Source organism: Conger conger, chromosome 1, assembly GCF_963514075.1.
Source record: "Conger conger chromosome 1, fConCon1.1, whole genome shotgun sequence".
Lineage (NCBI taxonomy): Eukaryota > Metazoa > Chordata > Actinopteri > Anguilliformes > Congridae > Conger > Conger conger.
Genome location: NC_083760.1, coordinates 19,726,230 through 19,739,853, shown reverse-complemented (window position 1 = coordinate 19,739,853; position 13,624 = coordinate 19,726,230). Strand labels below are relative to the sequence as shown.

Genomic DNA, 13,624 nt, shown 5'->3' with positions numbered 1-13,624 from the left:
CAATTGCGTGCATATCCGTAGTGATTAGAACTCAGAACAGGACAAGTCATGGTCTCACTGCCGGGTAATATTCATAAGCACCTGCTTCCACTGCAACTCATTGTTCAGTGCATGGACCGAGCTTTCACTGTAGCACACATATTCACACATCTCATTTCTACTGGGGGTAAAAAAGTATCACCAGCATACTTCAGCTGTGTAGTTTCAGAAGTACGACATTGGATGATTGATGTATATTGTAGGGCACTGCATATAGGTCATGTGATCTCTGAACCAATGGTTAGGCTTCAGCTCCTGACCTACCTCACCCTGCGGTTGGTTGAGGGATGTCAAAATGGGATTTGCAAAACGAGAGAAAAGGAAGCCTGTCGAACTCCGCAGCTGGAGAGAGTAGGTAAGTGTGCATTCCAGGAAGTTTCGGTTTCCACATATGGCGTAAGAGGGACTGAACACTGTCAGTGAAAATCCCTGACGCGATAAATAGATGGTAGGTTGTGTTGCTCTTGTGAGAGGGTTTAGGTTATGTCATTACAGACCCGTATTAGCTCCTAAGGATAATCCGTTTTGTTGTAAGCGGATAGTGGTGAGGAAATGCTGACTCAGGTGTGATGTGTAGGTTAGCCGTGCTTTTGCCGGTGGACCTGCAGCGCTCGTATGGGCGTGTGAGCGCGATTTGTAAATTGATATTGCATTGTGTATATGGCAGGCCCCCCTCGTTCCTGCCTTCCCTCGCCATCTCCCGACTTAGGAATGTTTCCGGGAGAGGGGTGCCCATGTTGACACAGTTGCCGGCTCGTTGTTTTTAGCCCCTGTCTGGAATTTGTTTGGGGGGTTTTGGCAATGCCTTGGGAAACGTGAGCTTCCGCCCCTGGAGAAAAGGCCACATTGGCTACAGCTGCTCCTGGCTTCCAAGGGGGCTTCAGCCCACAACTGCCTGGGATTCCTCCACTGACCTGGTCCAGGCATGGTCCCCCCAAGCCCCTCTCTCACCCCTGCTACAGGAGGCTCCCTCTCTGTCTTCCATGGCCTCTGGAACTCATGCAAGAGAAACACCCAGAGTGTGTCAATGAGAACAGAGGACCGTATGCGTCCTTAGACCGATTTCAGTCAGTGCAGTCCTAATGTATACAGTATTTGCCTGGTGAATGTACTGTAAGGCTGTAAGTGCTTGTGATATTAGTAAAGGGGAAATAATGATTAAATTATTATTGCATGTTATTGTTTTATTTTGCCTTAGTGTTTATATGTGCTTTTATTGTTCACATTATATTGTGCGCATATACTGAATATAGCTCAGATTAAAAACGGTTTCTGGAACTTTTCATACCTGGTTGATTTTTGACTTTATTCCAGAGAATATGTGCTAGAGAGGCTACACCTGACATATCTGAGTTTAATCCAGACAGTATGTGCTGGAGAGACCACACCTGAAATACATAACCACAGTTTCACCAGCGAGGCCCTCCCCTCCAGCACCCCCTCAGCATTGCAGTTGCGTTCCTCCAACGTTACAGTAATGTTAGAGCCCAGCGATAAAATCAGTCTGGCAGCAAAGCCGGCGCTGGCCGTTTCCATGGAGACTAAGGTGCAGCCGTGCAGGGGAGAGGGGGCCGGACAGTGTTACAGGTTGTTCTGCAGTAAACAATGACCTTGTTGTGTGTGGAGTGCAGGAATGCTGCAGTGCCTGGGAATATTCCACTAGCCCGGAGAAACGTTCTTCTCAGGCCAGAGCTGGCCCGGCCCCACCAGCAAACACTGATTGTTGGGTCATTTTGTTGGACCCCTCCAAAAAAATATCCAAAGAATATTCCAGATATTGCTGGAAACACCACATCGAACACTTTTAGTTGGCATGCTATATTATCAAGTTCTTTTTCTCATTTGTATACACAGAGATGGCTGTGTAAATGCCATCACAAGTGGTCATTTTCACCTAGTCATGGATAGCTGTCCGGATACGTCTGTCAGTGGGTCCATATTAAAGTGCCGGTGTGCCTTTCTCCGATCAAGAGAGGAAAAGAAGGTAGGAACAGTAGACGTGTATATTCGTGTGATGGCGTGAAACAGTCTTACGGAGTTGCCTCCTTCCTGTGGAAGATTAAAAAAGGAAAGCGCGTGCGCTTCAGAGAAAGAGGAGTGTGTTCCTGTCCTCTCCTCTCCCCTGTGGGCTGGCCGGGGCAGTGTCGGGGTGTAACCGCAGCCCCGGTTACGTGTGAGGGATGAGCTTGGCTCCGGCGGTCCTGGCAGCTCCACAGCTGTGCCGCTCCTCTACATATATGGGGCAGCTGCGGGCCCAGCTGTCGCGCGGCGTGAATCACACGACAGCAGCTCTGGAAATAGAGAAGGCCGAGTAATCCTATCGCCGCGCCGGCTTCACGTTACCGCCACCCTCCCTCTCCTCCTCCTCCTCCTCCTCCTCCTCCTCCTCCGCTCGGCACTGCGTGTGCGGACAGGGAGTCGCGGGGGGCACTGTTGTTCCATTTACGGCGAGCCCCGACCCGTCCAGCCCTGCCTCTGTCCGCCGCCCCCGGCGTCCATCTTGAGCTCTGTTTGCCTCGCGTCTGCCAAACAAACCTGACCCTTGCAGTTTAAGGAAATTGATCGTTTTTTTTTCGCCCCAGCGTCAGGCATTCATTTCAACACCACAGCCTCTGAGCAGGTCAGGGAGCCGTTATGCCCAGTGGAGGCTGCTTCCTGATGTGGACCGTGCTTTTCCCTGAAATGAACTTTCACATTTTGCTGAAACGGGCTTTCGCAGCAGCTTGAAACGATCATGCAGGTCTGAGGAGGCTACAGCGCAGCTAGGCAAGCAGTAAAAGTGGAGAGTGGCCCTGGGAAGCTGATTCAGTATCAGTGGGATAGTGGCAGAGGCCCCTGGCAGCACCCCTTTGGTCCGATGGCCCTGGCCCCTCTCGCTACTCTACGCACTTAGATTCCCGGTGATTAAATGTGCGGAGCTCCAGTGGAAACCCTACCCCCCCTCTTCTGATGTGAGATATGAGCTGTGCTGGGAATGCCCTGGGATCTGAAGCCTGGCTGTGGAATGAGGGCTCCTCACGCAGACCTGGAAAAAACGGCACCATCCTCACTGCCCGCTTTTACACTTCAAGCCTATTTTTACTTAAACTGTGATTTCATTTGGACTAGTGATAGTCCGTAGTACCATTCACATTTTTGGCATTGGGCACTCTTGTCCATAGCAACTTAAGTTTCTTTTACTGTACATATAATTTTTTATTTTATACTGCTGAACATTTACTTGGACAATTAAGGTGAAGTATCTTAACTGCAGTGCCCTATCTGGGAATCAGCCCTTGGACAAGCCCCAGTCCCTGATTATTGTGCTACACTGGCACCGAGGTCTTAGCACGTCCTAGCGAATTGTCCCTTCCACTCAGTAGTTAAAATGTCGGCCTCAGTAACCTGCACTGCTGGCCCTCGCATGCTCATTGTGATTCGGCCTTGACTGCCACATCCTCCCCTTCCACCAGGTGCTGGAGGACAATGACTATGGGCAGTCGGTGGACTGGTGGGGCCTGGGCGTGGTCATGTACGAGATGATGTGCGGCCGGCTGCCCTTCTACAACCAGGACCACGAGAAGCTGTTCGAGCTGATCCTCATGGAGGACATCCGCTTCCCCCGCACGCTGGCTCCCGAGGGCAAGTCTTTGCTCTCCGGTCTGCTGAAGAAGGACCCCCGACAGCGGTGTGTGTTTGACCCCCCCTCCCCCCAGGTCTCACTTCATGTTTAAACAAAACGGGTCTCTAGAGGAACAGTTTCTTGGGTGAGAGACAGTCTTTAGACCCTGCTTAAAGGTGTCCACAGTATTCGCAGATGTAATATCAATGGGAAGGCTGTTCCATAACCTAGAAGCCACAGTGACAAAAGCACGGTCATCCTTTGACTTCTGTCTAGACTGAAGGATAGCCAGCAGTCCATGGTCTGAAGTCTTTAAGAGACCTACCACTAGAATAAGAAGACAACAGTTCACAAATGTAAGGATCTAGTCAATAGCCTAGCAGTGGCATTCTGGACCAACTGTAATCGATCCAATGCTGACTTGCTGAGGTAAGTAAAAAGGGCATTGCAATAGTCTAGGTGGGATGAAATAAAAGAATCAATAATTTTTTCCAGCTGTGAAGTAGACACCACAGTTCTTAATTTTGCAATATTTCACAGCTGGAAAAAGCATGAGCTGGTCAGCATCTTGAAATGTGCTGGTTAAAAATAACACCCAGGTTTTTTTTCAATTGTAAACAAAGGACCGATATACTGCTGCTCTCTGGATGCTACGCTGTCGGGGCTAATAACAAGAACCTCAAAAGTTGTTTGACATCAAGCCCTTGAGGGCAGCTAGACAGTCCTATGCGACCTGTTATCCATTTGGTCAGGTTTAAAGGAAAAGGTACAGCTGTGTATCATCTGCCTAACAGTAGTAGGAGATTAATTATTGATGAAATCAACAATAATAACTTAAAAGCAGAAGATAAGAATTCTGCAAATTCAGACATGAAGGTACCGATTGGGCCAGGAGGGAGATAAATTATAGTACAATAGAACGGATTTGATAATCCGATTTGAATAATTTGGGCCTGAAAGGATGAGAAGGCCATGGTGCTCACCGATTGACAGATGAAACGGCTCCAAAACAGCAAGGCCTCCGCCATGCCCGAATGCTCCAGGAACGCTAATAAAGTTGTGTACACGGAGCATATCTCTGATAATATATTTCACCTTCTGACAGTCCAGTTCAAGGCGTTTGACCTGCAGTGACTCTTAGTTTGGTTCTTTCTCTGCTCCAGGTTAGGCGGCGGGCCGGACGATGCCAAGGAGATCATGCAGCACAAGTTCTTCGCTGGGATCGTGTGGCAGGATGTTTATGAGAAGAAGGTAAAAGAGAGAGAAATGGTGCACCTGAGACCTGTCATGTGCGCCCCTCTTCACCTAAACGCACAGGGCAGAAACAGAAGGTTACAGCAAGCACGTGCAGTCTTTATCCTTGGGCCAGCATTGGGAAATTTGTATTTTCACAAGCTAAGGGAAGCTACAGTTTGTCCCAGAAAAGAAAACTTGGCATTAATTAATTACCTCGTAGTCCCCCATTCAGTGTGCTTTCCTTTGCCTTGAAGATGCAGGGATGAAGCTCAAGTTGTAGTAGCTTTTCATAACCGTGGGGATGGTTTCATTCAAGTCGTGGGAGTCTCCAGATACCGGAGAGTAATATGTACTCTTCCTGTTTTGCTGGGCTGAGACACACAGCATCTGCTTTGATCAGGCACTAATCAGGGGAGTGAATGCCTGCAAACAAAGCTGAAGTGTCAGGTAATAGATTGGCAATGCCACTCAGAAACCCATGACAAGCACTGCGATAGTCGCATCAGTCTGGCTGCGTTGATACTCCAATAGCCACTCGTGCAAAAACCATTCTGTCATAAAACTGGCTGGGAAAGTTTGTTGTTGTGGTTGTTAATCATACATAAAATAACAAGACGTGCTCAGCGGTCAGGCAGTGATGATCGTTTCCTCTGCATTTCGAATGCGTTCACAGGCCTGTCTTGTGGCTGTAATATCCTCCATCAATTCTGGCCAGGATGGAATTCAGTCTGTAGTCCACCAGCTGAGCTACACAGTAGCTGTGAGCACAGATGCACACAGACTGCAGGTGCCAGACTGAGTTTAGTAGTTGCTCTTTTGGGATAAGACTGTTAGCTGTACAGCTGTCTGAAAATCTCTCTCCCTGGGTAGTATAATGGCCAATTATGCCTTGCCCCAGGGGGCTCTTGGTCACAATTTGGCAATAATGTAATAATAATTCTGTTATTTAGCTGACTCTTTTTTCCAAAGCAACTTACAGTTGATTAGACTAAGCAGGGGATGATCCCCCCTGAAGCAATGCGGGATTGCTCAAGGGCCCTGCTGAAGGGCCCAACAGCTCTGCAGATTTTATTGTGGCTACACCAGGGCTTGAGCCATCCAACCTTCCAGGTCCCATTCAAGTACTCTAGCAAGCTAGGCTGCAGGCAAATAGGCAAAAATGCATTAATATGTGTAAAGTAAGCCATGTATTTTCCAAATGTGAAGATTTCTTTGAAATATCAGTTATCTATCAGTATTACAAAATACAAGGTTCCTGAGTTTACTGTAAGCACCCCCCACCCCCCCACCCCTTGAATCTTCTGACTGGCAGGACAATTAACCAATTACCTATGAGAATTCCTCCCTCTCCCCTCAGCTGATCCCACCCTTCAAGCCTCAAGTCACCTCGGAGACGGACACGCGGTATTTCGATGAAGAGTTCACAGCACAGACCATCACCATCACGCCACCAGGACAAGGTACCCTGTTCGGACCCTACTCCCTCACACAAGTGGGATGTGTACGTCTGGTCACAGCTGTGTGTGTGTGTCATGCGTGTGTGAGAGGTCAAGAGAAGGGCCACGTGCATGATTACCCTTCATGCATCCAGACTTCTGCAGCTTATTGGAGGGAGAACAGCACATTTTAAGGCCACGTTGCACTTCACAATAAACCAGCATTTGGTATATTTCCTGCTTCAGACTGATCAATTAATCACTCCACAGCTCAGGCAAAATTTATTTTCACAACCCTGACTTCCAACTTTGACTCCCTCATCTTGTTAGATTGTTGTGCGAGACTAATTGCTTTCCTTTTCTGTTTTTAGTCGAACTGAAATTATTAACTTCCAATAGCTTGAGTTTCAGAGTTCTGAGAATTTATGGAAAGTAATCCCCTTGGCATTTGACTTTGCTCTATGGAAGATGGTCTTATTTCATGAGTGATATTCATGACAAAATGTATTTTCATTTTGTATATCTTGGGCTATATACAAATTGTGTTCTTCCTTCTTCAGCCTCACATTTATTACCAGAATGCCCTAGACTGAAGGGCTGGGATGAATTATTATTATTATTATTATTATTTTTATATGACTGATTCTTGTAAATTTTCGAATCCTGTGCACTCTCGGGGAAAGAGTTTCGAGAGTGAGACTGTTCTTTGAGAATGGGTCCCCCTGCTGGAATATTTTTAGCATATCAGAGTGGAGTTTAGAACGCTTCAGCTTCAGCTTAAAAGGAGAAAATGAGTTTGACAGTGTGAGGGCCATTATGTTTACCATGTGTACACTTATGATGTTTTGTAAAAGTTAAGATATGGTAAAAGTGTGATGCTAAACTAGCTATTTTCTGTCCTTATTTCTCATTTGCTCTCTCTCTCTGCCTCTTTATCTCTTTCTCTCTCTCAGATGAGAACATGGAGTCATTTGACAGTGAAAGGAGACCCCACTTCCCCCAGTTTTCCTACTCTGCCAGTGGAACAGCATAAGGGCCCCTCTGCACTCCCCCATCCCCACCCCCACCCCCACCAGACTGCATTCTTAAAGACAGTGGCATCTCTCTCCCCTTGCCCCCCCCCCCCCCCAAAAGTGTTTGGAATTGGATTGTCCTGCAGACACTTTTGATTTGCAGTTATTTGTAGATCATGATGCTCCATCCGACAGAAGCGATGGGTCTCTGTGGCCTTTGAAGACCGTGATTTTGTAATGTTTACGAGAAGTAACACTACAGTAGTTTTCTGCATCCACATTCCCATTCAGATGGGCCCTATTGCTAAACGAAAGTACAGCCAACGGAAGACCGCAGTATAGATACAGAACAGCTGAGAGAGATGGTCCAAGTTTTCTTTCTTTTTTGTATCAAGCCCCCCCATTTCTGTCACTCCCTGCACTTTTCTCTTGATAAAAAAAATGGGAACACGCATTAGGATTATGAAATTCCACTTTTTATTCTTGTTCTTTTGCTGTTGTATTTTTAAGATTTTTACAAAGGGGCAGCTGTGTGTTAAGGCTGCTTTTTGACATGGGGGTAACGGATTTTCTAATTTAATGAAGGTTGCAACACCGTTTTTGTTGCAAAGTTGAGGAGCCCCTTTTGATATGGCCAAAATGTAGTTCATCAATGAAAGTTAGCTTTAAGCACATCCAAATGTTTCATAATCTGGTGATGTCTATAAAATCAATGTATTATGAGATATTTAAGAAAATTTATCTCACAGATTTTCTGTTTAAGATGCGGTTCGAACATCAAAATATTCCCAACACACCTCAAATTGGCAGGCAACACTGTCATGTCCTACTCAAAAGGGTCAGAGTACACATCAGAGGGATTGGACCAGTATCAGTATACATAGGGCACCTTGATTTCCCGTAAGTGTCTGGATTGAGTAATTTAACTGATTGGAACTGGAAAGATGAGACAAATGTCAACTTTGGGAACGTATGTGTATGTGTACTGTATACTGCATATATACACTCAAGTACACACTCTCATACATTCTGTTACGCTACATTTGACATAATGCGAAAGGCATACAGTGCACAGTTGCTGACGGATCCACAAGCTTTAAAATGCCACGTTTGCAGTGTGAGGCCCACCTTCTCCTCCTGGGGCCCGCGGCTGAATGCCCCACAGGCTGCCCGTCCGGGTGGCAGGCAGAGTGAGTCGAGCCATTGGGCCAAGCGCCACATCTGAATGTTCTGCTCTACCTACAGATATTCCAGAGTTCCCTGTGAGCTGGCCGTCTAAGTGCCCGTCTTTTTGCCCTGCGTTGGGTCTCCTCCTTCCCAATGCATTCAGCACAGCCTCAGTGAGGCCACTGAAAACACTCTTTGTAGAATGCAGTTGTGGAACTGCATTCTGGTGTCAAGCGAATGTACTGTGGAGTGGAGTGAGGCTTGATTTCCTTTAGAGGACCGTCTAATCTAACCATGTTCATTTTCACAGTGTATATACACCAGCAAATTTAATGGGCACAAGTGTGCTTGTGGAATACCTTTTCTAACTCCACAGCAGCTGAGCCTTAGTGCGTTTCATTGTACTTGTTCCACATTGGTGTGGAAATTGAAAACGGCACAATCAGCCTTTCTTTTGAAATGCTAATATAAATTAGATGTAAATATCGACAAAAAATGTTTTAAGCAAAACAAAATGAAGTAGTTTTGTTGCAATGACTGAATTGAAATTGAATTGGCCTTATATGTCACATTCTTCTGAATTGGTTGGTCGAGTATCCACTCGAATTAAAAAAGATAATGTTTTTCCTCTTTAAATTATTGTTGTCAGTGTTTCCAACTTTGACTGATAATCACTCAGTGCTTAACTCATTCAGCATGCATAAATGAATGTAAAGGTTTGTTTTTATTTTCTTGTGACAGCCCACATTTCATCTTTCTCTTTTGCATGTTTTGTGTATGCACATGTCTCAAAACATAAATACTTCTCTTGAACTTCTGCTTTTCCTGTTGTTCAAAATATAGATCTGATAGTTGCTTATTCATATAGTCACTCTCCTTTGGCTGTCACCTCAGAAAATTGTTGGGATAAGAAATGCGTTTGAAAAATTTATTTGAAACTCATTTAATTCTCTCAGCCCCCAACCCCCTCCCCAAACACACATGCATGCACACACACACAGTCTTTTATAACAGCTGGCAGGCTGAATTATAAAAGCACCAGCTTTAGTGAACAAACCAACAATATGAACTTTTTGGGTTTTTTTACACACAGTTCAACTGTTTTTACTTTAGCATTTTTATTTTCTTTTAAATTGCTGAAATAAAGAATTTTAACTAAAACGCCTGATTTTGTAGTCGCTATAGATCAGAAATGTGACCAATTAATTCTTCCTGTCTACATTCCAGGTACATTGTTTTTGTTACTTAATGAAAGCAGGTGGTTAATGCCGTGTTTGGGAAATCCAAAGCACTCAGGTGCAGGAATAATTAAAGTGATCCTGGGGTATCTAGCCAAAATTTTATCCTAAAATTTAAGCAACTAGAGTGTGTGGCATTTCTGCTGGATATCCTATTGTCCTGTTGATATCTGTTCAAAATAGCAGCTTAACATATCTACATAATGAATGCATAAATTAAGGAAATGAATAACTGAAATATATCTATACGTCCTTTTTTTCAACATGCTGATGTTTCTAACACGGTAGTTCTGAAGGGTTTTGACCTGAACTGCCACCTGTCAGTGGATGTGTACGGCAAAAACATCTGATGACCCTGTGGATGACAAGCTGCCCACTTCCATTCAAGCATGTCTGCCATTGACAAAGGATGCTCAGAGACAGGGGTTCTGTAGCCCAAACTGCTCTGTGCTTCTGGAACTGGTCTTTTGTATTTTGTGAATACAGCATGTATGAATTTTAAAAAAAGCAGGAAATTGACAACATAGTTTTAGTTAATGGTGGATATCAATTATTTTTTTTGCTAATTTGGGGACCGAGGTCCGCGGAATTAAACAGTTCAACAATTCAACACAAAAATGCTTTGCCAAATACAGACCCAAGATGCACAAATTAATTGTTTTTGCCAAAAGGTAATTAAATTGATCAGCCCAAATACTAGCATCTGACCTGTTCTCCATCAAGGTGCATCAGCACAGATCTTTGACAACATTCTACAGCCCTGTATGGCCTAGGTCTACTGTACTTGGTCTAATTGTAGGTCTAATTGTATTGAAAGATGTACCTACTGGGCTCAGTGTAATATATATTATATATAATCATTCTAATACTTTTACTAATGAAGGCACATGTGCCAGATGAAATGGGAATGTTCACTGCAAAGTCTTTGTTCTGTTGTGTTTGTGTTCTATAGGGAGGTAAAGTGGATGTATCAGAAACGATACTTCAGGTATGCTTCTCTATTAAATAGAAAGGCGAAAACCAAATATAAGCAAGCTACGTAATGTTGCAGTCTGGATTCAAAATGTGTTTTTCATGGTTTAAATGCATTGCTATATACTGAATACGATTTCAGTTTGTAAGAAGTCATGTTCTGCATTTTTAGATCGCTCTGAGAGGCCAAAACTCTCCTCCCATAATGCTTTCCCTTTCACAGTGACAGAATTTCCACAATTGGACCATCCTCATTTATCGTCCCAATTCGTGCGATTTAATAGATCAGACTTAACTAGCATGATTCTAACATAAACTTTATTACAAATAGGATAAATTTGTGTAATAAGAGGCCTATCAACGGCAACCTGTAATTGGGGGCGGGGGAGGGGGGGGGGGGGGTGTGAATGTGTTGGTACGTCCTGTGAGACTGGCCATCCCAGAATAGATATATATATATATATATATATATAATATACATTTTTATTGTTGCATTTGGTATACAAATCTGACCATATGCTCGTCACAACGAAAGTTTTTTTTAAAGTAATGAAAAGCTGCAGATAATCTGGAGCCTTGTAATTTGGTGTTAGTAGAACGATATAATGCTTAATTTGTTTATATGAAGCTGTTGGTGCCATCTATGATGAAATACATTTGCATAACACTTAGCAGTATACCGGCAATGCCACTTTACTTCCCTATAATACTTCTGTCTCTGAGAGGGTTTGGTAGTACCTGGTTCCCTCTGTAGCTCTGCAGACAGTGTGCACCAGAGGAGGTGTTCTCTTAAGCTGGGTACAGATGGCTCAGTCCCTGGAGCAGATGTTGGCAGTACATGATCACAGATTGACTGTAGCCAGCTGCAGCACTGGCAGGCTGGAGCAGCTACATGTGGAAGTAGGTAGAGCCAGGCGAGGGGTTCACCTGACACTGCCCCAAGGATGCAGAGGACAGCTTATCACCTGGTTCCCAGGGCAACATGCTCCAGCTGTACTATGCACAATTCACCCCTTTGTGTCAGCAGTTCTGTCTGGCCTCCTCTTGGGTAAAGGTTGGTCTTAGATGTATTAGCATGTGGAGTACAATGTTTCGCCGCCAAGACTCCACAGATAAACAAAAGTGCATGCATTACATTTTCAAAAACATCTAGATAACCAGCCAATTAAGCCTTTCTGTCAACTTTATTTTCTGTGTCTAATGCCTAATTTACTGATTCTTCAAAGGTACAATAGGTAATTTTGGACTTCTAATGGTCAAGAGAGGAAAAGCAGCAACAAACACCTTCAAACCACAACACTGTTTGTCCCTCCCCCTTCTCTTTATACACGCTGACGTTGAAACGCCATTGGCTGTGGCAATTATAACCAATTTTAGTACGGGCCATCAACTGTATATTTTAAAGGACTATAAACACAGGCAGAGGGTGAGTCAACATGTCAGTGAGCCTTTTTCAATGATAGGAAGGGATTTACAATGGTCTTGTAACAATGTTTTAACACAAAAATCTTACCGATTGTACCATCTGCTCAAATAATTTTCCAATGTGTATGTAATGTAATGTAATGTAATGTGAAATTGTTTGAGCATCTAATCACCTCTGAAGTCATCCAGAAAACATTGTGATGTAGTATCCACAGCAGAGAAACTTGAATCAACCAACAAGCTGTCACCTACAGCATTTCCATCAATTAGCTGTATTTTGCATTCTGGCCAAAACAGTCACCCTGGTATTTTATTGTTCCTACTTTCTGGAATTTTTGCAACAAAAATATTTCTAAACTATTTCATAAATTCCTGCGTGGGTTTTTATTGATATTGTTATTGCTGTGTGTCACATCCACTCACTGCTGAATTAACTCCTTTTGACATACAGTAGGGGTTGGATGGCAAAGATTCCAGCCCAGGCTTGAGTAGCACCTGTTACCAAACAAAGGTTAAAGGAGAGATCTTATTGTGACATTAAAGGGATTGGCCAGGTCATTGAACCTTCCTCAGGATATCGCAGTTGGCTGCAGGGTCCGGAAGACGACTTGGACGCTAGAGACCTCTAATGAACACCAAGCACACCCAGCTGAAATGCAGCAAGGCCATGTTGGGAGGTTGAGAAATGTGTTTACAACTACCTGTGGTGCCACTTGAGTTCCTTTTTCTGGAAAATTCACCTGTTGCAACTGCACTTTAGGCACCTGGTGTCAATAAAGCCTATTGTGTCTCAGAATAGCAATGGCCCTTTTCAGGGGAAAAAAACGAACTACCTATTTCTATTTTATATAAATACCTACAACAAATGGAATATGGTCATGTTGTGACACACTACTGATACTTCTCTTTTAGTGACCACTGTGGAATTCTCTGTGGGATTTTAATTTTACAGTATTTCTTTTTTTGTTGGTGTGGAAGTGTCATCTAATTTCATTGTGGGCTTTTTAGAGAGTTGCTTTGCAATTCCTATTAAAAACCATTTAGATCCAGGACAGAGGGCATTGTGCTTTTGGAAAGGCCTGGGGGAGAGGATGTGCCTGTTTTCCTACTCTTAAAAGCATAGAGATAACTTGCAGTACCTACTTACAAGGAGGCATGCAGAATAGTACTCAATGGAATGAATTGTGAGGCAGGGCAAGGAGGCCAGGGGAAGTTTAAAAGGAACTGTAGATGATAATGGGGTAGGACAAGTTTCTTTGTAAAGTGCTATTTAATTGGGGAGGGAGTGTGGGTTTGCCTGGAGTAAAAGGTTGTGACCTCAGAGAAGCCTGTAATGGGGGAGGTAATTCCACAATTGTATTGAATAGAGACAACCTTGCACCACCCGCCTGCCCCATCCCCCCCACCTTCATGACCACAGACTCGAAGACTGTGGAGGGGGCCAGGACTTTGAATAAAATCGCAAGACAGGAATTTCAGCCTGGGTGAACAGCTCTT

At 44.2% G+C, this 13,624-nt stretch overlaps 1 protein-coding gene across 2 annotated transcripts in view; it reads left to right on the top strand.

The window, feature by feature from the left end:
• akt1 (v-akt murine thymoma viral oncogene homolog 1) overlaps positions 1-9,653 on the top strand; it is a 45,137-nt gene extending 35,484 nt beyond the window's left edge. For both annotated transcript variants that reach the window (XM_061236693.1, XM_061236702.1), the window contains exons 11-14: positions 3,492-3,706; positions 4,804-4,891; positions 6,234-6,336; positions 7,266-9,653. In XM_061236693.1, coding sequence (XP_061092677.1) covers positions 3,492-3,706; positions 4,804-4,891; positions 6,234-6,336; positions 7,266-7,345 — 486 coding nt within the window. In that variant the 3' untranslated portion in view covers positions 7,346-9,653. The remainder of the gene's footprint in view (positions 1-3,491; positions 3,707-4,803; positions 4,892-6,233; positions 6,337-7,265) is intronic.
• Positions 9,654-13,624: the final 3,971 nt, after the last annotated feature.